At 34.5% G+C, this 21,452-nt stretch overlaps 2 protein-coding genes across 6 annotated transcripts in view; both read right to left on the bottom strand.

Moving 5' to 3' along the window:
• The window catches only part of LOC101893240 (heterogeneous nuclear ribonucleoprotein R), a 204,691-nt gene extending 202,510 nt beyond the window's left edge, over nucleotides 1-2,181 (bottom strand). The window contains exon 1 of the mRNA XM_059131468.1: nucleotides 1,912-2,181. Within this exon, the coding sequence (XP_058987451.1) occupies nucleotides 1,912-1,939 (28 nt within the window). The 5' untranslated portion in view covers nucleotides 1,940-2,181. The remainder of the gene's footprint in view (nucleotides 1-1,911) is intronic.
• Nucleotides 2,182-3,196: 1,015 nt separating this feature from the next.
• LOC131806782 (solute carrier family 35 member F3-like) overlaps nucleotides 3,197-21,452 on the bottom strand; it is a 97,757-nt gene continuing 79,501 nt past the window's right edge. For 2 of the 5 annotated variants that reach the window (XM_059131443.1, XM_059131447.1), the window contains one exon: nucleotides 3,197-6,416. In XM_059131443.1, coding sequence (XP_058987426.1) covers nucleotides 5,841-6,416 — 576 coding nt within the window. In that variant the 3' untranslated portion in view covers nucleotides 3,197-5,840. Of the gene's footprint in view, nucleotides 6,417-14,139; nucleotides 14,218-16,282; nucleotides 16,346-21,452 lie in introns of those variants that run through there. The other 3 variants (XM_059131446.1, XM_059131444.1, XM_059131445.1) reach the window with 3 other exon arrangements.

The raw sequence follows: 21,452 nt of genomic DNA on the forward strand, positions 1-21,452 counted from the left end.
CGACAGCTGTTAAAATTATTCCAGTGACAGCTCATTATATTGTTTACATGCGTGCAAAAGTATTTTGGTGAGAATTTGCCAGAAAAAAAGTTATTCGTGATGGAATTCAAGCGTGATAGTGTGATTTCTTTATATTTGGCTGGAAAACCACAAGTGGCTATCGTTAGCGCACTCCAGAATTTAATTGTGAATAAATCTTTTGTGTCTCGTACCATCGCTCGTTACCTTTATACTGGTTGCGTAGCCCGACGTCAAGGAAGTGGACGGAAGAAACCAGCAACATCAGGAGAAATGGTTCGAAAAGTAAAGAAGCAACTTGCTCCAAACCCGCGCCGCAGTGACCGAAAAATGGCTCATGAGCATGAGCTGAACATATCGCAATAATCCATTCGCAAATATTGAAAAATGAATTCGTGTAAAGCCATTGAAATTCAAAAAAGTGCAAGAACTTCCACCGTAACAGAAAGAAAATAGACTCAAAAGAGCTAAAGAGTTGCTTCGCTTGGCTGAAAGTGATGAACTGCGGAATTTGGTTTTCTCCGATGAGAAAACATTCGTTGTCCAGCAGTTTGTAAACAAAGTGATCGTGTTTACTTGCCAAAGAGGTCAGCTGAAAATGTACATCTTCGGTTGGCCACCAGAGCTCAAGCGCCTACCATGGTGATGCTGTGGGCGGGCATAACAGCCGATGGTCGCTCTCCGCTCGTAATAATCGACCGTGCCATCAGAATAAATGTCGAATATTATCGTAAAAATATTCCAAAAAGGTTTAAAAATCCTAGGACATGCAAAAATTTTGGTTGCAGACCTTGAACATTCCAACATGTCTCAGCACCATAGAACTCAGCACGCACCACCCAAGAATGGTTACAAAATGAGGTTCCTCGCTTCATTTCCGGCGCACAATGGTCACCAAAATTTCCGGTAACCAATCCGTTGGACTATTGTTTCTGCAGTATTTTTGAAAGCAAGCTTGGCACTAATAGACTGCTCGATCACCTCAAACAAGCGCTTCGCCGGGAATGGGCCAAAATACCACAGAGCAACATTTGGACAGAGTGTGACGGTTTCATTGGCCGTTTGAAGGCCATAATTCGTGGCAAAGGTGACCAATTCGAACAAATCTAAACTTATTCTAAAATCTGATGATATTTCCGACATTTTTACTTTCATTCAATAAAATTAAAAAAAAAAAAATGTAAAAATGATGGCTTTTGACTTAGTTGCAGTTTTTTTATCTCACCCTGTATTTACCGAAATTGTTTCAAGTTTCGTATTTGAAGTTCGAAATCGGTGCTGCAACCTATGACAGAAATTTCGTATGCTGGTCCACGTCCTCGTATAGCTGGCTGGCATTGAAATCGAAAATGATCACATCATAGCTTCCCTACAATTAATAACACTCTGAAAGACTTCTATGGGACAAAAGGCCATTCACTTTTTTATAGAAGCAAGATCTTCGAAGGCCTTCCAAATGACATAAGGCTTTTTATGGCACGGAATTACTCTAAAAGTCTTATACGGGACAAAACGTCTGTAAATTTCTTCTAAGAGTTTCTAAATGAAAGGCATTTGTAAGGTCTTGTGTTTGACGCAAAGACTTCTAAATGTCTGCTATGGAAAAAGAAACCCTTCTTTAATGGGACACAAGGCCTACCAAAATTTCAACAGTCTTCTAAAGGACGGAAGTCTTTCTAGGGCAAAAAAGTCATTCTTGAGGGTTTCTATAAAAACAAGGTTTTTGGAATGTCCTTTGACGTTTTGCTTTTAACTTTTTTATCACAAAAGTTCTCGTAAAAAATGTATGTATCTTATAGATGATTCTCTCACTAACCGTATTCTATTGGGCACAAGTTTTCTAAAGATTCTCTAAAGAAACAATACAAAATTAATAGAAATTAAATTACTTACCATATTTTTTGTTCATTTTGCTCATCATTTTGTTTGTGTCAAAGGTCTTTGTTTTAATCTTGCAATTGCCTCTGAACACCAAAAATTCTCCAAAAATTTTCTGTAAAACTTGACTGTGATAAAAGTTCAAGATGATTTCTTTCCCCGAAAAACAATATTTGTTTCTTTTGATTTTATGCAATATGTAATAAGTTCAATAGAGATTTTTTAGTTAAATTTGAAATTCAATTTGCAAAAAGTTTGAAATTTTTATAAAGAGTTTTCTTTTGTTGTTGAAAAATTTCCAAGTGTTTTTTTTTTAATAGATATTCAATTTAATTTTTCATTGACACATGTATTCCATTTAAGACACTTATTTCAAAGCAATATAGATCGAAGTTCTGCAAAGTGTTTCGTTTAAAGGAGGAGAGCCATATATAAAAAATATCAGACTCTTACAAAAATGGTTAAGTACGGTTTTATTCAATACAAAAGTAAAATACATATACAGGGTGAGATAAAAAAAATGCAACAAAGTCAAACGCCATAATTTTTAAACTTTCTTTTTTTTTGAATGAAAGCAAAAAAATGTCGGAAATAGCATTAAATTTTAGAATAAGTTTAGATTTGTTCGAATTGGCCACCGTTGGCACGAATTATGGCCTTCAAACGACCAATGGAACGAATGTTGCTCTGCGTTATTTTGGCCCATTCCCGGCGAAGCGCTTGCTTGAGATGATCGATACTTTGGTATTTTTTAATGCCAACCTTGCTTTCCAAAATACTCCAGACATAATCGGTCCTCGTCGCAAAATGAGTTCGAGGCGACAATGATGATATTAGGTTTGTCGATAGCGACAAATGATTGGTAGTATCATTGTCGATATAACAGTCGACGTGTATTCGATTTTTGAGAATATCTGTCGCCGTAAAAAAATTGTGACGACATTGTATTTTTTTAGTCGACCATGAAAACACAGACAACAGCAAAACAATTTGAAATGTTGGTTTCCGAGTTGGAAAAAACCCATGTTTGGCAAAAGGGTTTACCAAAGGTCACGTTCCAGCTAATTTTAAATCAGATTGGGAATCCATTGCTACAAAATTAAATCTAAACGGGCCTCTGATTATAGACTCCGATGGCTGGCAAAAATTATTTTTGGGAAGATCCATTTATAGTTTCCTATGTCGGGGACCAATATTTCGAGTTGTTAATAAAACACTATTTCATAGTTCATTTCATATCTGTAATAAGATTGACTATAGTTTCAATTTATTCGATTTCTTATTTTTTGTTTTTTTTATTTTTTATTATTATTATTATTTTCATGAGTAGTCATAATTTGAGTAATGGGTATTCCTTAAAATTTAATTTTTTTTCTTAGTTCGAATTCAATTACTTTTGCAGATCTTAATTCATAAATAATTAAAACAATTCATTCTTACGTTAATTATCATTACAATTATTACTAAAAAATAACAATTAACATTTGTGTTTAAATTTTAAAAATAAACGAATAATAATTCCAAATTATCACAAATCAGTTATTAATGGTTGTTGTTGTTCTCTTTACGTCCTTGTTGTTGTTGTTTTCATTCTAAAATTTATTTATAGTTTTAGATAGTAGTAACATGTATTAATTTTGTTTTTTTTTCTTTTATAAAATATTACAATTGCATTTTACAAATTAACAGTTATTGGTATTTGTGAATATTAATAATTGTCTAACATTTAATATAATTTCCTTGCTTATGAAAATTAATTTAAAAAAATGTAACAATAAAATTGTGTGTTAACAATTGAAACTTTAAATTTTCAATAAATTTTGGTTTTTTGTTCATTTGAGATAAATTACAGTGTTTTGTGGGTTTTTTATTTAATATTGACCTCTTTGATTACCAACGTTTTTTTTTCATTAAATGCATAATATAATTTTCTTTTATTTTTTTTAAAATGAAAGTTATAGAATTATTTTAAATAAAGCCTTATAATCATAAATCCCATGCATAGTGAACGAAGAAGTCGATCGATTGAAAAATATGGCCAAAATCCACGTAATAACTATAATGAAAATATAAAAATGTTTTTCATGAACCACAATTGAGGATATTTTTTCACGGTACATATGAGGTATGAAATTTCTTTTATTCCAAGTTTAACAATGAAATTTGAAATAGAATATTTCTTCCTTTGGAAGCATTCGCAATTAATGAAGTATTATGGGAGATTTTGTCTTAGAATGGAAACTGGATATGATTAAACAAGTAAAAAACTCTCCACGATTTGGAGCGTATTTGGAATTTTTCAAAAAATAAAATCCTTTAAAAATTCTGTTAAAATCTTAAAAATACTGAATGTAGCCATTATATTAGGGTCTATGCGACGACGTGGGCCTGTACAGGCAATTTTTGTCATAAGTCATTGCAAAATTCAAATGCAAAACTTGAAAAAAAAAATTCGGTGAATAATGTAGCTAAAATCATCAAAATATCAAATATAGGAAGGTGCCGTTATATGAGGGTTATACGAAGGCGGCGACCTGCACAGACAATTTTCTGTCATAGGCTGTAGTATCTATTACGAACTTCAAATACCAAATTTGAAACAATTCCGATGAATAATGTCGCTTAAATCATCAAAAAACCGAATATCGGGAGATACCGTTATATGGGGGGTATATCAAAACGAGGACCTACACAATTTTCTGTCTTAGGCTGTAGTACCCATTACGATCTTCTAGTACCAAATTTGAAACAGTTCCGGTGAATAATGTCGCTAAAATCATCAAAATACCAAATATCGGGAGGTACCGTTACATGGCGGCTATAAGAAGGCGTGGACCTGCACGAACAATTTTCTGTCTTAGGCTGTAGTATCCATTACGAACTTAAAATACCAAATTCGAAACAATTCTGGTGAATAAAATAATCAAAATACCGAAAAAAGGAAGGTACCGTTATATGGGGGCTACATCAAAACATGGACCTACATGGTCCATTTTCGATACCAAAAGTCCTGCAGACATAATTTACATTTGAGTAAAATTTTATCAACCTACTTTATTGCGTTCAGAAGCTAGAGTGATTTTCACAGACGGACAGACATCGCTAAATCGACATAGAGTTTTATGCTGATCAAGAATATATATACTTTGTGGGGACTAAAATGTATATTTTGAGGTGTGATAAAATCGTTTTGGTCTTCAAGATGGCTGGGAGCCATAACATGCCTTCTGGCATATTTTCAAATATTTTAATTTCCTAATTTTACTTTTTATAGACAAATTTGATTTATATATAAACCCAAACCCAATCTGATTTCTTCGAACCTCAGAGAGCTTTTGAAAATAATGTCTTCGTCTTTTCACAATATTTGTGGATAAAAGATTTCGGCCTAAATGAATGGGTACATAACTACGTTTTGAACTTTTCAAAATTTATATGGGTTCACTGTTGTCCATTGTATCTTTTATACAAAAATTAAAAGAGTATTCCCGGTGATGTTTTTTTTTTCAATTTTTTTAATATAAGAAAAATGAGAAACTTTGCTTATATTTTATTTTAATATTTGTTGGTTTCATTGTATGTGTGAAATCATTTTAGTATTCTTTGGTTTTCTCTATTATTTAAATCAGTTTTAATATTCTTAATAATAAACATTGATTCTTTTAAAGACGAATATTTTTTAAAACATTGTTTAAATTTTCACCCACAACTTTACTAACTTCGAATGTTTTTGTATTTATTTTTTTTAATTTGATAATAATTGCCTGGATTTGTATGGTTGTGTGTGTGTGTGTGCTTATTTAAATACTTTTTTACTTAAATTACGATACAATTTATTGTCCCTGCCGCCGACGCCATATTAAATGGTTATAAAGCCAATCAGGGACTTAATGAGCATTGCAGTTGTCCGCGCTGCCATTGCCGTTGCCTCACCATCTGCGGGATTAGTCGGTGGCCGCATAATAAACCACTGTAGATTTACGACGAAAACCCAAATTGAAAAATGATGTTTCAGATTTTTTACGTTCATGTTCGTGATCATTGCCAAAATATGAAAATAAACGGCCACCACCACTGCCAACTGGAGGAGCACGTATGCTGCTGCTATGACTGTTTGTAGCATGGTGCACAGATCCGCCACTACTGCCTCCAATACCAGCTGAAGTTGATCCCACAATACCGGGAATACCAATGCCACCACCACCGCCGGAAGATGAAAGCGATAGGCTTGAATACAAATGACCATGTCCGTGTGGGACATGACCACCATGATGATGATGATGATGGAGGTGGTGTTGTTGCTGCTGCTGATGTCGGCTACTACTGCTGGCGGTTGTAGTTGTTGTACCTGTTGTATTATGATTGCTTTGTTGCTGTTGTAGAAACCCAGTTGGCGACAAATCAGTCATCTCACACGGCCAGAGGGTGACCGAAGATGGGACCTTATGTATCCCGTCCGATAATCGATAATGGTGGGATGATGACCGGCTAACGAACCGTGGCGAGGACCTCGACCCCATCTATATTTGATGGTTTTACATATTTTTTTTTTTGACAGTTTTGGGAAATATAAATTGAGAAAAAAAGCAAGTATTAGTAAATCTTGTAGTTATTGTAATTTACAAAAGTTAGTACTCTAAATAATTGCAATAAGATGTTAGAGCCCTAGAAATATATAATAATATGAAATTAAGCATGTTGAAATAAGCTGTTGTGTTATTTTAAGGATTTGTTGTCAAACGCAAATGGGTTCCTTTATGAGACACTTATAAAAGCGTTTTGAAAGTTAATATCGGAGGGTAGGTAGAATAGGGCGGGGAAGTTACAATAATTTTTAAATTTTTGGAAAATGCAACATTTTTGCAACATTTAACTAACGAGGCGGTGGTAAATGTTATCCTCTCTTCACATTTTGTTGAAATTCTCTCTTCTATTGCGATGTATAAAAGTATACAGGGTGAGATGAAACAACTGCAACGAATTTCAGACTGCTGTAATTTCTAAGCCACATTATTCATTAACATTATTCCAGTGACAGCTCATTATAGTATTTAGAAGCGTACAAAAGCATTTTGGTGAGAATTTGAATAAATCATTTGTGTCTCGTACCATCGCTCGTTAGCGTAGCCTGGCGTCAAGGAAGTGGACGGAAGAAAACAGCAACATTAGCCGAAATGGTTCGAAAAGTAAAGAAGCGACTTGTGGCCGAAAAATGGCTTGTGAGCTGAACATATCTCAATATTCCATTCGTCAAATATTGAAAAATAAGCTCGGGGTAAAGCCATTGAAATTCCAAAAAGTGCAAGAACTTACACCGCAACGGAAAGAAAATAGACTCAAAGGAGCTAAAGAGTTGCTTAGCTTGGCCGCAACGGAAAGAAAATAGACTCAAAAGAGCTAAAGAGTTGCTTGGCCGAAAGTGGTGAACTGCTGAATTTGGTTTTCTCCGATGAGAAAACATTCGTTGTCCAGGAGTTTGTAAACAAACAAACTGATCGCGTTTACTTGCCAAAGAGGTCAGCTGAAAATGTTCATCTTCGTTTGGCCACCAGAACTCAAGCGCCGTCCATGGTGATGGTGTGGGCCGCCATAACAGCCGATTGTCGCCCTCCGCTCATATTAATCGACCATCAGAATAAATGCCGAATATTATCGCGAAAATATTCTGTATGGTGTATTAAAGCCTTGGGCACGCAAATATTTTTGCCGCAGATCTTGGACATTCCAACAGGACTCAGGACCATCGCACTCAGAACGCGCCACCCAAGAATGGTTAGATAATGAGGTTCCTCGCTTCATTTCCAGCATACAATGACCACAAAAATCTCCGGTATCCGGAGAAGCGTACAGCGTCCATTGGACTATTGTGTCTGGAGTATTTTGGAAAGCAAGGTTGACAATAAAAAATACCAAAGTGTCGATCGGGCCAAAATATCGCAGAGCAACATTCGGACAGCGTGTGACGTTTTAATTGGCCGTTTGAAGGTCATAATTCGTGCCAATGGGGACCAATTCGAACAAATCTAAACTTATTCTAAAATTTGATGCTATATCCGACATTGTTTGCTTACATTCAAATAAAAAATTAAAAAAAGTAAAAATGATGGCGTTTGACTTTGTTGCAGTTTTTTTTATCTCACCCTGTATATCTAGGTATAATACTTTTTATAAAAATTGCGGTATAAATTTCTGTATTTTATATAGAAATTATTTGTTTACATTTTTGACTGTTGAATTGAAACGTTTTAAAACTTTGGAAAAATCTCCGAAAACCCTAAATTTTTTGACAATAGTGTCGTCAAACGACAAAATTTTTCAAATCAAATTTGCTTATAAGAAAGAAATTTGTAACCATGATATATAGCACAGCATTGGACCCTATTTTATGATTTTTAAGGATATTTTGCTTTTCATTGGTAACATGAAATATCATATAGATTGGTTTTCAACACGGACACTTACAGGAGATAATTGCATTCATAGGGAGCCCCTGGGAGCTTATGCGTTATTTACAATCTCCATGTGCCCACGGGCATCCGTCGCATGATAAAGGTATTATGTGCAAATTCAAATTTGTCTCGATTTATGTTCCCTTTAATTCACAACTTATTTCAACATTTTGCTTAATTCATTTTACTAAATAGTTTGTTTGCATTTGATTTCTATTCTCATACATTTGCAGAATTTTTTACTGATATTTTTTTTTTTTTTACTGATAAAAATAAATATAATACAAAAGTTGTTAGAATAGGTGAATGAAGAGTATCAAATTAAATCAAGTTTGAAGGAAGTAAATCTAAAAAATTAAATTCTTGTTTAAAGCAGTGATCTATTGAAAGCGCGTGTTCAATTACTTTTTGGGAGCAGAAAATCATATGTTAGAGAAAGAGAGTAGCTTATATAAATACAGTTGAGTGCCAAAAAAGCTGAATAAACAATTGACTTTTAACTAAGATTTGCAATAAAGGTAAGCTTCTGGCATCAAGGCATTAGAGATATGTACTTAGGTGTCAGTTCACATTAGTTGGTAACTGGAAAGGAAGCAGCATTAGCAATAGTTATAATAAAAAGCGCCACAACGTTATAACGTTACAACAGTCTAGTTGACAGGTACAAAGAGTAATAAATAGAGAAAGAGAGAGGCGTAAAGAGAGCTACGAATAATACAAAAATAGCTTACACATTTACTAATATCATTCGAGAGATACATTTGCTGTTGTTAATTTTCAGAGAAGGGAAGGTTCAAGAGATAATAAACATTTTGGAAAATTTACACTACTCTGTAGGTTAGACGTGGGACATTGTAAAGAGCTTGGTTGAACTTTTTTGATTTTAATTAAAACTAATATATACTTAAGAGTTTTTATAGACCCTTAAATACTTCTTAATAGACTAAGGCTTAATAGTGATCCAATGTTGTAATAAAAACGAACGAAGATTTTCAATATCAGTAGCATATATTTTTATACCCTACAACACTATGTGTTGGGGGTATTATAAGTTTGATTGGGCCAAAAATTATGTAACACCTCGAAATATTGATTTCCCACATAGGAAAGTATATATGGATCTTCCTATCTCGCCGAGTTGAGTCGATCTAGCTATGTATGTCCGTCCGTCCGTCTGTCCGTCTGTCCATGTTAATTTGTAATCACTCTACAGGTCGCAATTATGGCCCGATCTTCACGAAATTTAGAATGGAGGTGGGGCTAGGGTCAGAATAGAACCCTATTTCTTTTGGAGATAATCGCATAATATTTAGGTGTCGAAATGGACCAAAAACTGAAAAAATGTCGGATTTTGCAGTAGCTATACAGGTCGCAATTATAGAACAAACGACGCGGACCTTCGCTTGTAGCTAGAGTTTAGTGCGGGGAAGAAGCCTACCAATTTGGGTGGTCATCGGATAATATTTAGCGGGTAAAATAGACCCTATCTTTTGTGTTGAAAAAATTCAAAATTTTTCATTAAACCGCGAATATTTTAAATCCCGGCGAAATCACAAAGCGATGACAAGGTTACTCCTGATCTTTACATTGATGTTAACATCCAACAAAACGGATATATAGCAAAATATGTGCGATATATATGTTTGTGAAAGAAGATATGCTTGAAAGAACTCTTATATGTCGAGAACGGCTGAACTGATTTCGACAGTTCTCATTAATTCAGAATGGCCTCTTGGCAGGAAAGAAACAACGTCTAAAAAATCGCATAAAAATATCTCTCTAAAGATGAAAATATTGGTTTTGTAACATTTTCTCATATTATTTCAATTTTGTCATATTTTTGGCATATTTTCATTTTGAATTAAACATTTGGTAATATTTCTACAGCTAACAAAACTAAGTAGTTAGGATATCAGGATATCATATACAGATCGCATTTATGGCCCGATCCTAACGAAATTTTGCATGGGGATCAGATGAGGGTCAGAATAGAAGCCTACTCTTTTTGGAGATGATCGCCATATATTTAGGGGTTGAAATGGACAAAATTGTTAGCAGGTCGTAATTATTGCCCGATCCTCACGCACATTTGAATGGGGATTACCGGACATTGCAAAAAGCCAAGCAGTTTTGGATGGCCATCCAAAAATATTCAATGTGTGAAATGAAAGTTTGCCAACTTTTGTAGACATAATACGAAAAGGTCCATTCTAGTGACTTTTTGGAGAATTCACAAATACAGGAAAGACACACTTCTGACTATTTCGTTAACGCTGATTTCGTTGAAGAATATAGTCAAATGTCTGTATCTCATATAGATGCGTTTCAGTCAAATCTTTTGCCACTTCTGAGAGATTATAGGTCTTTGGGAAATATTGGTTTCAGATCTAGGAAGACCATTTACGTGCAACATCTTCCAATAAATTGGAAATGAGCAACTTAGTTAAAGTTGCTATTATTCGAAAATTAGAGAACGAAACCATCAGATTTTCTTTTATTATTTGTCACAATATCTTGTGGAATTCTTTCGAGTATCTCGCCTATATAAACTGTATCGTTTATTATAGTGTTGTAGGGTATTCAACGGTCGGCCCCGCTCGACTGTAGCCTTTGCTTACTTGTTTATACATATTTTAATGTTTCTCAGTAATGTCAACAAAAACAATGTTCAAAATATTTTACATACTCTTGAGAGGGATTGAAGATTGAGAAAATTTATGACACACACAGAATTATCGATATGCTCAGTTATCTCTATAACTGAGATATAGGCTCACTAAGATTGAAGGCAATGTTCTCTGTTGAATTTGTGAATAGAAAATAAGGTATATTATGTGTCTGTGATTAGTTTAGGTTAGGTTGAAAGGAGGGGCAAGCCTGAACTTCGGAATGATGTGAGTTCTGCTGGTAGAACTGTGACAGTGGCATTATTTCATTGGCGTGTGTTCGCATTTTTCACTCAAATGACTCTTAAACCTCGGGCATTTTTTTTCATTTTGTTCAATACAGTTCTTGACTTAACTGTATTGCCTGTTATTGTTCTGATGACAGATTGCCGTCCTCAGATCCCCTATAAATAGGTCTGGCCCCCTTCTCTAACCTAACTTTGAACCATCGGCACTGTGCAACTAATTTCTCTTTTGGTATTCTGTCAAAAATGTCTGTTGATTCTCCCATTGTGTCCTGTATCCAAAAGTTGGATGGTATGTGGTATGACTATTATTGTTCCACTCTTCGATCGCTTTCAACCTTATATCTGCGATGGGTGCCTCATCCCTTAAGTGCATTTCTATTAAGCTTATATAAAAATTGCATGAATTTCCGCCCGGAAATCCCTAGTTTAGTTCAGTAGGCGGAGAGAGATTACCGTCCCCAGATCCCTTATAAAAAGGTCTGGCCCCTTCTCTAATTTTTCTTGATTCTCCCATTGTGGCCTGTATAACTGTTGGATGGTAAGTGCTGTGACCTTCGTTGTTCTACTCTTCCATCGCTTTTAACCATGTATTTCGATGGCTGCCTCATTCCTAATGTGAATTTATATTAAATTTTTATAAGGAATGTCCTTATTGGGGTAGTCCTCATTGGCCCCCCTGATGCCTAAGCTACACATTATTGGACTTTCTGCAAAAAAATATTACACATTTTATCCATTGCTCTCCAGAGTACGCTTCTGTACAGCCAGTGAGTCTTTTTCGGATTTAGTCCCCATCATGAACCTCGTGTCCTTCCACAGATTGATCAAGATGTAGTTCCTTTTTTGTGCTTATTAGGGTGACCAAAAATCGGTTAAGAATCGGTTCAAATTTAGATATAGCTCCCATAAATATCTTCAAACGATTTCGGGTTAATTGTGCACCAGACGGCCAATATCAGTGCAAATAACTTGAATTTTGGCACATCCGACCGAATTTAGTGTAGAAGCAATTAATTCAAATTCGAGGAAAACCGGTTTAGATAAATCTATAGCTCCAATATATGTGTTTCATAGGATTTGGTGTTTAAGTCCCCCAGATTCGTAATATGCACTCCACACGAATGATATTTGGTACCAGAAATACATCTGTCAAATTTTATCGACATCGGATAAGATTTGGATTTAGCTCCCATATACAGGGTGAGATGAAAAAACTCCAACCAACTTCAGACTGCTGTCATTTCTAAGCCACTCCTCAGAGAGCTGTTTACATCCTGTTTACTTGCTGAGAATGTGGACTTTCTGTTGCCCACCAGAACTCAAGCGCCGGACATGGTGATGGTGTGGGCCGCCATAACAGCCGATTGTCGCTCTTCGCTCGCACTCGGCACGCGCCACCCAAGAATGGTGGTTCCTAGCTTCATTTTCAGCGCACAATGGCCACCAAAATCTCCGGATACCAATCTGTTGGACTATTGTGTCTGGAGTATTTTGGAAAGCAAGGTTGGCATTAAAAAATACCAAAGTGTTGATCACCTCAAGCAAGCGCTTCGCCAGGAATGGGCCAAAATACCGCAGAACAACATTCGGGCTGCGTGTGACGGTTTCATTCCGCTTTTCGAAGGCTATAATTCGTGCCAAAGGTGACCAATTCGAACAAATCTAAACTTATTCTAAAATTTGATGCTATTTCCGACATTTTTTGCTTTCATTCAATAAAATTAAAAAACAAAAAATGTGAAAATTATTATTATTATTATTGGTGTTAATGTCCCTCACATGCGCATATGCTCTTCACAACATTAATCTCTTGTACGAGTGTTAAAGATTTTTTCAAGATCGGTTCAGATTTGGATATGGCTCCAAATGCTTAAGTGCACTAAGTGTCTAATATCAGCCTAAATGGACTGAATTTTGGCACTTCCGACGGAATTCAGCCTAAAAGCAATTGCTTCAATTGTTGGTAAACATCGGTTCAGACATAGCTATAGCTCCCATATGTATGTTTCATTCGATTTGGTATTAAAGTTCCTTAATTGTATCGACATCGGATCGGATTTGGATATAGCTCCCATATATATATATATATATATATTTATACGACATATGGTTTATTGTCCAATTGAACCAAATCTTGATAATTCTAACTGAATTCATAGGGTGACCAAAAATTGGTTTCAAATTTAGATATAGCTCCTATGTATATTTTCAACCGATTTTAGGTTTATTGGCTACTGTCAGCCACAATTGACTGCATTCTGGCACTTCCGACGGAATTCAGCCCACATTTTTTCTCAATATAAACTTTTTTTGTTACGAGAGCTCTACTAAACACGCATAGTGGTGTAGGGGTTTGACCTTTTCTTACTGGTTTTCAATTAACATGTAGAAATGAATTAATTCTATTGATGAAATTTCAATTTTAGACAACAACGAAGGATCTCAAATCTACTAATATGTCTAGAGTGTTATGTTTTTTTTTTTCAAAATGAATTCTAGGATCCGTGAAAATTATGGAAAATTGAGACAAAGTTCAACAAAGCACTTGTGACCTCCAAATTATATTTCTAACTTTTTTTCCCACAGAGTAGTATTCTTCTAAAAGCTATACATGGTTTAAATTCGGTTGCTAAAGCTTTTTCTTAAATAATATTTACACAAGCCGTTCGTTATTTGAAAGATTTAAATAATTTATGGAAATTTCTATTTAAAAATTATAGCTTATAAAGTAGATTTACATTGGTAAAGCTCACCCTTCAACTTAAAGGCTTGGCTTGACAAAAATAATTGTTTATGTAAAACAAGTCATGTCTGCTTAAATATACATATATATTTTTTAATTTTATTATTTTATTATTATTTTTTCAAGTTTAAAATCACTTTATTTTTTTATTTTTTTAAGCATAAGCATGAACATTAACGGCATAATATTTTTGTTTTGCATAAATCTGTTGGGATCTGGAAAAAATTATATTGCAATAATATACAGAAAAGAATATCAAAAATTTATAAGTTTTTACAATTAAAATAATTTGAGAAATAATATAGAATTCCCTAACTTAAAAAGAACCCTGACTATCTGAACGAAAAAAAAGTGTTTTCTTGATGCGTGTTTTTGGTATTTTTTTAATGAATTTTGTACTTACCATTTCCATTATTTTGTTTACCCACATATAGTCCATATTCTAATAATTATTTTTTAAAAAAATCGTTTTTTTTTTTCATTTGTTTTTATACCCTACAACACTATGTGTTGGGGGTATTATAAGTTTGATTGGCCCAAAAATTATGTAACACCTCGAAATATTGGTTTCCCACATAGGAAAGTATATATGGATCTTCCTAGCTCGCCGAGCTGAGTCGATCTAGCTATGTATGTCCGTCCGTCCGTCTGTCCGTCTGTCCGTCTGTCCGTCTGTCCATGTTAATTTGTAATCACTCTACAGGTCGCAATTATGGCCCGATCTTCACGAAATTTAGAATGGAGGTGGGTCTGGGGTCAGAATAGAACCCTATTTCTTTTGGAGATGATCGCCAAATGTTTAGGGGTTGAAATGGACCAAATACTGAAAAAATATCGGATTTTGCAGTAGCTTTACAGGTCGCAGTTATAGACCAATCGACGCGGAATTTCGCATGTAGCTAGAGTTTAGGGCGGGGAAGAAGCCTACCAATTTGGGTGGTCATCGGATAATATTTAGCGGGTAAAATAGACCATATCTTTTGTGTTGAAAAAATTCAAAATTTTTCATTAAACCGCGAATATTTTAAATCCCGGCGAAATCACAAAGCCATGACAAGGTTACTTCTGATCTTTACATTGATGTTAACATCCAACAAAACGGATATATAGCAAAATATGTGCGATATAAACGATTATCAAAGAAGATATGCTTGAAAAATCTCTTATATGTCGAGAACGGCTGAACTGATTTCCACAGTTCTCATTAATTCAGAATGGCCTCTTGGCAGGAAAGAAAAAACGTCTAAAAAAATCTCATAAAAATATCTCTCTAAAGATGAAAAAATTGATTTTGTAAAAATTTCTCATATTTTTTCAATTTTGTCATATTTTTGGCATATTTTCATTTTGAATTAAACATTTGGTAATATTTCTACAGCTAACAAAACTAAGTAGTTGGGATATCAGGATATCATATACAGATCGCATTTATGGCCCGATCCTTACGAAATTTTGCATGGGGATAAGATGAGGGTCAGAATAGAACGCTACTCTTTTTGAAGATGATCGCCATATATTTAGGGGTTGAAATGGACCAAAAAACTGCAAAATTGTCTGCAGGTCGTAATTATCGCCCGATTCTCACGCACATTTGAATGGGGGTTACCGGACATTACAAAAGCCAAGCAGTTTTGGATGGCCATCCAAAAATATTCAATATGTGAAATAGTTTGCCAACTTTTGTAGACAAAATACGAAAATGTCCATTCCAGTGACTTTTTGGAGAATTCACAAATATAGGAAAGACGCACTTCTGACTATTTCGTTGAAGAATATTGTCAAATGTCTGTATCTCATATAGATGCGTTTCAATCAAAAACCAATAATAAATATTAAGCTTTTGCCACTTCTGAGAGATTATAGGTCTTTGGGAAATATTGGTTCCAGATCTAGGAAGACCATTTACGTGCAACATCTACCAAAAAATTGGAAATGAGCAAATTAGTTAAAGTTGCTATTATTCGAAAATTAGAGAACGAAACCTGATGGCTTTCTTTTATTATTTGTCACAATATCTTGTGGAGTATCTCGCCTATATAAACTGGTTTATTATATTGTTGTAGGGTATTCAACGGTCGGCCCCGCTCGACTGTAGCCTTTGCTTACTTGTTTATACTTTTTTTAAAACTATACATTTTTTGAGCAAAAAATTGGCATTCTTTTGTTGCATTGACTTGTAATTTGCATTTGTGATTTTGAGTTTTAAAATTTGTGATAGTTGTTTTGTTCGTTTTCGTTTTTATTGTATTTTTTTTTTGTTACGTTCATCATTTTCAATACCTGGCTGTCTATCTGGTGGGCGGTGACGCCACCACAACGTCACGCCTGCAAAAGGCAGGACGACTGATTTGTTTGTTAGTTTGTAGGAAATGTTTGGTGATATTTAAGCATTAAAGAAATCCAATTGATTTGGTTATTGTTTTTTTTTTTTTTTGTTGGTTTTTACGAGGAAAAGTGAAATAGAAGAGGAGATTTAGAAGCCACAGTTAAAGATTAGTGTTAAAAAGATGATTTTTTTGTTTCAGCTTTTGGTTATAACATTTTCTATGACTACATCATAAATTGTCTACTGAAAAAAAAAAACCAAAGAAGAAAAACTTAATCGAACCGGTAACTGAAACAGAATTTTAATGAAAATTAAATATTAAAGAAGTTTCCAACAGAAATTAGAGTGTCATTAGTAGTTATAGTGATTTTGTCAAATTGTTAAAAGACAAAATAAGTTGTGTTAGTTTTTTTTTTTATAGTCGTTTTGAAGAGATTGTGCAAAGTGTTGTGTTAGCTATTATAAATATTTAATATTCTAAGGATTCATAAATTTGCAGTAGAATTTTTTTTTTCAATCGACTAGTAAGTGCCAGCTACTTAGTCAGCGGAAAATAAAGTAGTAAAAAGCAGTAATTCCGGCTGGGGCGTAAATTTTCAAAAAAAAAAAAAAACTGTTCAAAATTCGGTTAAAATCTTAAAAATACCGATTATAGCCGTTATATTGGGGTCTATATGAAGACGTGAAACTGCATAGGCAGCTTTTGTCATAAGTCATTACAATATTCAAATACGAAACTTGAAAAAACCCGCTAAATAATGTAGTTAAAATCTTAAAAATACCGAACATGAAGACCTGGACCTGCATAGACAATTTTTTGTCACAGAAGTACCTATTAGGAACTTCAAATACGAAATTTCAAAGCATATCGGTGATAATTGTGTCTAAAATCGTCAAAATATCGAATATAGGGAGGTACTGATATATGGGGCCTATACGAGACCTGGATAGATAATTTTCTGTCATAGACTGTAGTTCGCAATACGAACTCTTAATACGAAATTTGAAACAATCCCGGTGTAGGGTAAGTGTGCCTAAGTTCGGCATGTCCCAGTAGTCGGCACTTTTTATTTTTAAGCCCAAATAAATGAAACTATTATAACTTAATGTATTTTGTTTGCTTCAAATATATTGTCAGCTATCTTTGTGCACAATTTCGCTAAGAAAAGATGAATTATTCTAATAAAAATTAATTTTTTGTCTGTGAAGGTCCTCAACAATTCATATTCTTAAAAAAGTACAATAAAGACGTCGAATCAGTTTAACTAAACAAAAATATTATATTTTAATGAATTAATTTATTATTATTATTTATTATTATTATTATTCTTACAAAAAATTGGTATGCCGACTGTTGGAACATGCCATACCGACATTGGCAAGTGGTGCCGACTTCTGGCAAAAAAACATTGTTTTAATATAACTACAAATTTATGAAATTTAATAAAAAGTTATTAAAACGTCATTTATTATTGCAAAAACTATACAAAATTTCCGATCTGAATAAATTTACTTTGTAATAATTGAAATGTTCCACTCAGAACGGTGAGCGATTAAAAACGCGAAAATCCTAAAAGTGCCGACTACTGGTACACTTACCCTATAATGTCGCTGAAATCATAAAAATACCGAATATAAGGAGGTACTGATATATGAAGACCCAAATTATGTAACACCTCGGAATATTGGTTTCCCATATAGGAAAGTATGTATGGATCTTCCTATCTCGCCGAGCTGTATTATGTAACACCTCGGAATATTGGTTTCCCATATAGGAAAGTATCTAAGGATCTTCCTATCTCGACGAGCTAAGGCAATCTAGATATGTATGCCCATCCGTCCGTCTGTCCATGTAATTTGTAATCACGCTACAGGTCGCAATTATGGCCCGAGGTGGGGTTATGGTCAGAATAGAAGCCTATTGCTTTTGGAGATATATATATTTATGGGTCGATATGGACCAAAAACTAAAAAACTTTCTAATTTTGCAGTTGCTCGACAGGTCGTAATTATAGATCAATCGACGCGGAAGTAAGCACGGGGCTAGATCTTAGGGCTGGATAGAAGCCTTCACATTTCGATGGTTATCGGATAATATTTAGTGGGTGAAATAGATCATAAAGTTTGTTTTAAATAAGATTCAAGTTTTCTATTAGACCGCGAATATTTTTAATCCCGGCGAAATCACAAATAGACAAAAAGCTCAATGACCGTTATGAGATGTCTTAAGTAAATATATGAAATATATATGGCGAAATACATACAATGTGTATATGCAAAGAAAAGAGATGTCAGCTAGAATGCTTATATCTCAAGAATGGCTGGACCGAATTGGCATAAAAAAATAAAATCCAAAAAAAAAAATCGCATAAAAAGATGCCAATAATGATGTTCATATACATATTTTAATAATGCTATTTTTTCAATTGCAATTATCGTTCGATCCTGAGGAAATTTTTCATAAGAGTACGGTTAGGCCTATTGGGTAGGGTTAATAGGATTAAACCTACTGTTTTCAAAGATGTCCGCAATATATTTAGGGGTTTAAATGGACCAAAAACTAAAAATATTCCTGTTTTTGCAGCCGTTATAAATGTCACAAATAGAAACCAAAGGGCACGAAATCTCACATCAAGTAAGAGTTTAGGACAGTGGGCAAAATGAACCATAACTTTTGTGGGGAAAAAATACTTCCAATCAACCGAAACACCGAAAGTAACTTACAGCCGAAATACATACACAAACTTCTGGCTTTTTATACCCTACAACACAATGTGTTTGGGGTATTATAAGTTTGATTGGGCCAAAAATTATGTAACACCTCGAAATATTGGTTTCCCACATAGGAAAGTATATATGGATCTTCCTATCTCGCCGAGCTAAGTCGATCTAGCTATGTATGTCCGTCCGTCCGTCTGTCCGTCTGTCCATGTTAATTTGCAATCACTCTACAGGTCGCAATTATGGTCCGATCTTCACGAAATTTAGAATGTAGGTGGGGTTTGAGCCAGAATAGAACCCTATTTCTTTTGGAGATGATCGTATAATATTAAGGGGTTGAAATGGACCAAATACTGAAAAATTTCCTGATTTTGCAATTGCTCTACATGTCGCAGTTATAGACCAATCGACGCGGAAGTTAGCATGTGGCTAGAGCTTAAGGCTGGGCAGAAGTCTTCCAATTTTGATGGTAATCGGGTAATATTTAGTGGGTGAAAAGGCCATGACACTTGTGTTAAATAAAATTAATTTTTCCATTAAACCGCGAATATTTTTAAACCCAGCGAAATCACAAACAGACGAACAGGTCAATTCTGACCGTTACGTAGATGCCGATAGTAAATATATCGGATATATAAAGCGATATATATACAATGTGTATATACCAAGGAAGGGGATGTTAGTTAGAATGCTTATATCTCAAGAATGGCTGGACCGATTTTGACAAATTTTGTCAATTCAGAATGCCCCCTTTACATAAAATTATAAAATCTAAAAAAATCGCAGAAAAATATGCCATATTTTTTATCGCATGCGATTTTTTCAATTTGACTTATAATATTTTCTAATATTTTTTTCACCTTACAACACAGGTTGGGGATATTATATAAGGATTGCAAATATCGTCCGATCCTCACGAAAATTTTCGCAAGGGTAGGGTTGGGCTAAGAAGGTCTAGGCCTATTATTTTCAAAGATGTCCGCAATATATCAGGGGTTGAAATGGACCAACACCAATGTTCCGGATTTTGCAGCCGTTATGAAGGTCAAAAATAGAAACCAAATAACACGAAATCTCGCATAAACTTATAGTTTAGGACAGCGGGTACAATGGACCACTAATTTTGTGTGCAAAAAATACACAAAAGGCGAACTTCTGGTTTTTTATGCTGATTTCGTTGACGAATATAGCCAAATATCGTAGATAAGCAAATCGTATAGATGAGCCTAAATTTGGTTTTTTATGCTGATTTCGTTGACGAATATAGCCAAATATCGTAGATAAGCAAATCGTATAGATGAGCCTAAATTTGGAGATACAGAGGGGCTTCTTGCTTTTGAAGATGATTGCAAAATATTTAGGGGTTCAAATTAACCAAAATATAAATGTTTTTCCATCACACAATTGTAGCCAATCGACACGCCTGAGAAGAGAGTTAATGACATGGAAGAATTCTAGCATTTTGGATTACCATTGGATTATATTTAGCTGTAAAATGGACCATAAAAACTTATAACACGGCGGAGTGCGTAAATATAGGACAAATGTCCATGGTCAAAATGCTAACGGTAATATCTAGGCAGTGCTTGGTGATATAAATTCAAAAGCGAAATCTTCTAAAATGGATTTGGACTTAAGGGGACTTCTAACATATTGTAGTGTTGTAGGGTATCACATGGTCGGCCCCGCACGACTATAGCCTTTGCTTACTTGTTTATGCTGATTTCGTTGACGAATATAGCCAAATATCGTAGACAAGCAAATCATATGGATAAGCCTGTATTTGGAGATACAGAGAGGCCTCTTGCATTTGGACATTGTCGTAAAATTTTTAGGGTTGAAATGAATCAAAAACAGACAAATTTTCCTGGTCAGACAATTGAAACAAATCGACACGAAATTTTGCATCAGAAGAGAGTTAAGGAGAGCGAAGAAGTCTAGCATTTTGGATGACCATTGAATTATATTTAGCTGTAAAATGGATCACAACAACAGTGCAGTGCTCTATGATGATCATTTCAAAAGCTAAATCTTCCAAAATGTAGTGTAGTGATACCCCACGGTCGGTACCGCACGACTATAGCCTTTGCTTACTTGTTTTGTGTTGCACACGGTATTTCTTAGATTCTCATCTGCAAATGATCTATCAGAGCAAATTATACAAAAATTGTGTCAGAAAATTTCTCATCTATTTAAAAATTGTTATCGGCTAGAAAAAAATTATAATTATAATTTTCCCCAGGAATTTGTTTGTTAAAATTATAAGATATATCTGAAAAAAAATCTTGCCACAGAGTTAAAATGTCAACTCTTAAACTGCAAATATATTTGAATCCTTTTTGGCATCCTATAAATGTATACTTGACTGTGGTGTATTTAGAAAAAGCGTAGAGCTGTGAACAT

This window comes from Musca domestica, unplaced genomic scaffold (genome assembly GCF_030504385.1).
Source record: "Musca domestica strain aabys unplaced genomic scaffold, Musca_domestica.polishedcontigs.V.1.1 89, whole genome shotgun sequence".
Taxonomy (NCBI): Eukaryota; Metazoa; Arthropoda; class Insecta; order Diptera; family Muscidae; genus Musca; species Musca domestica.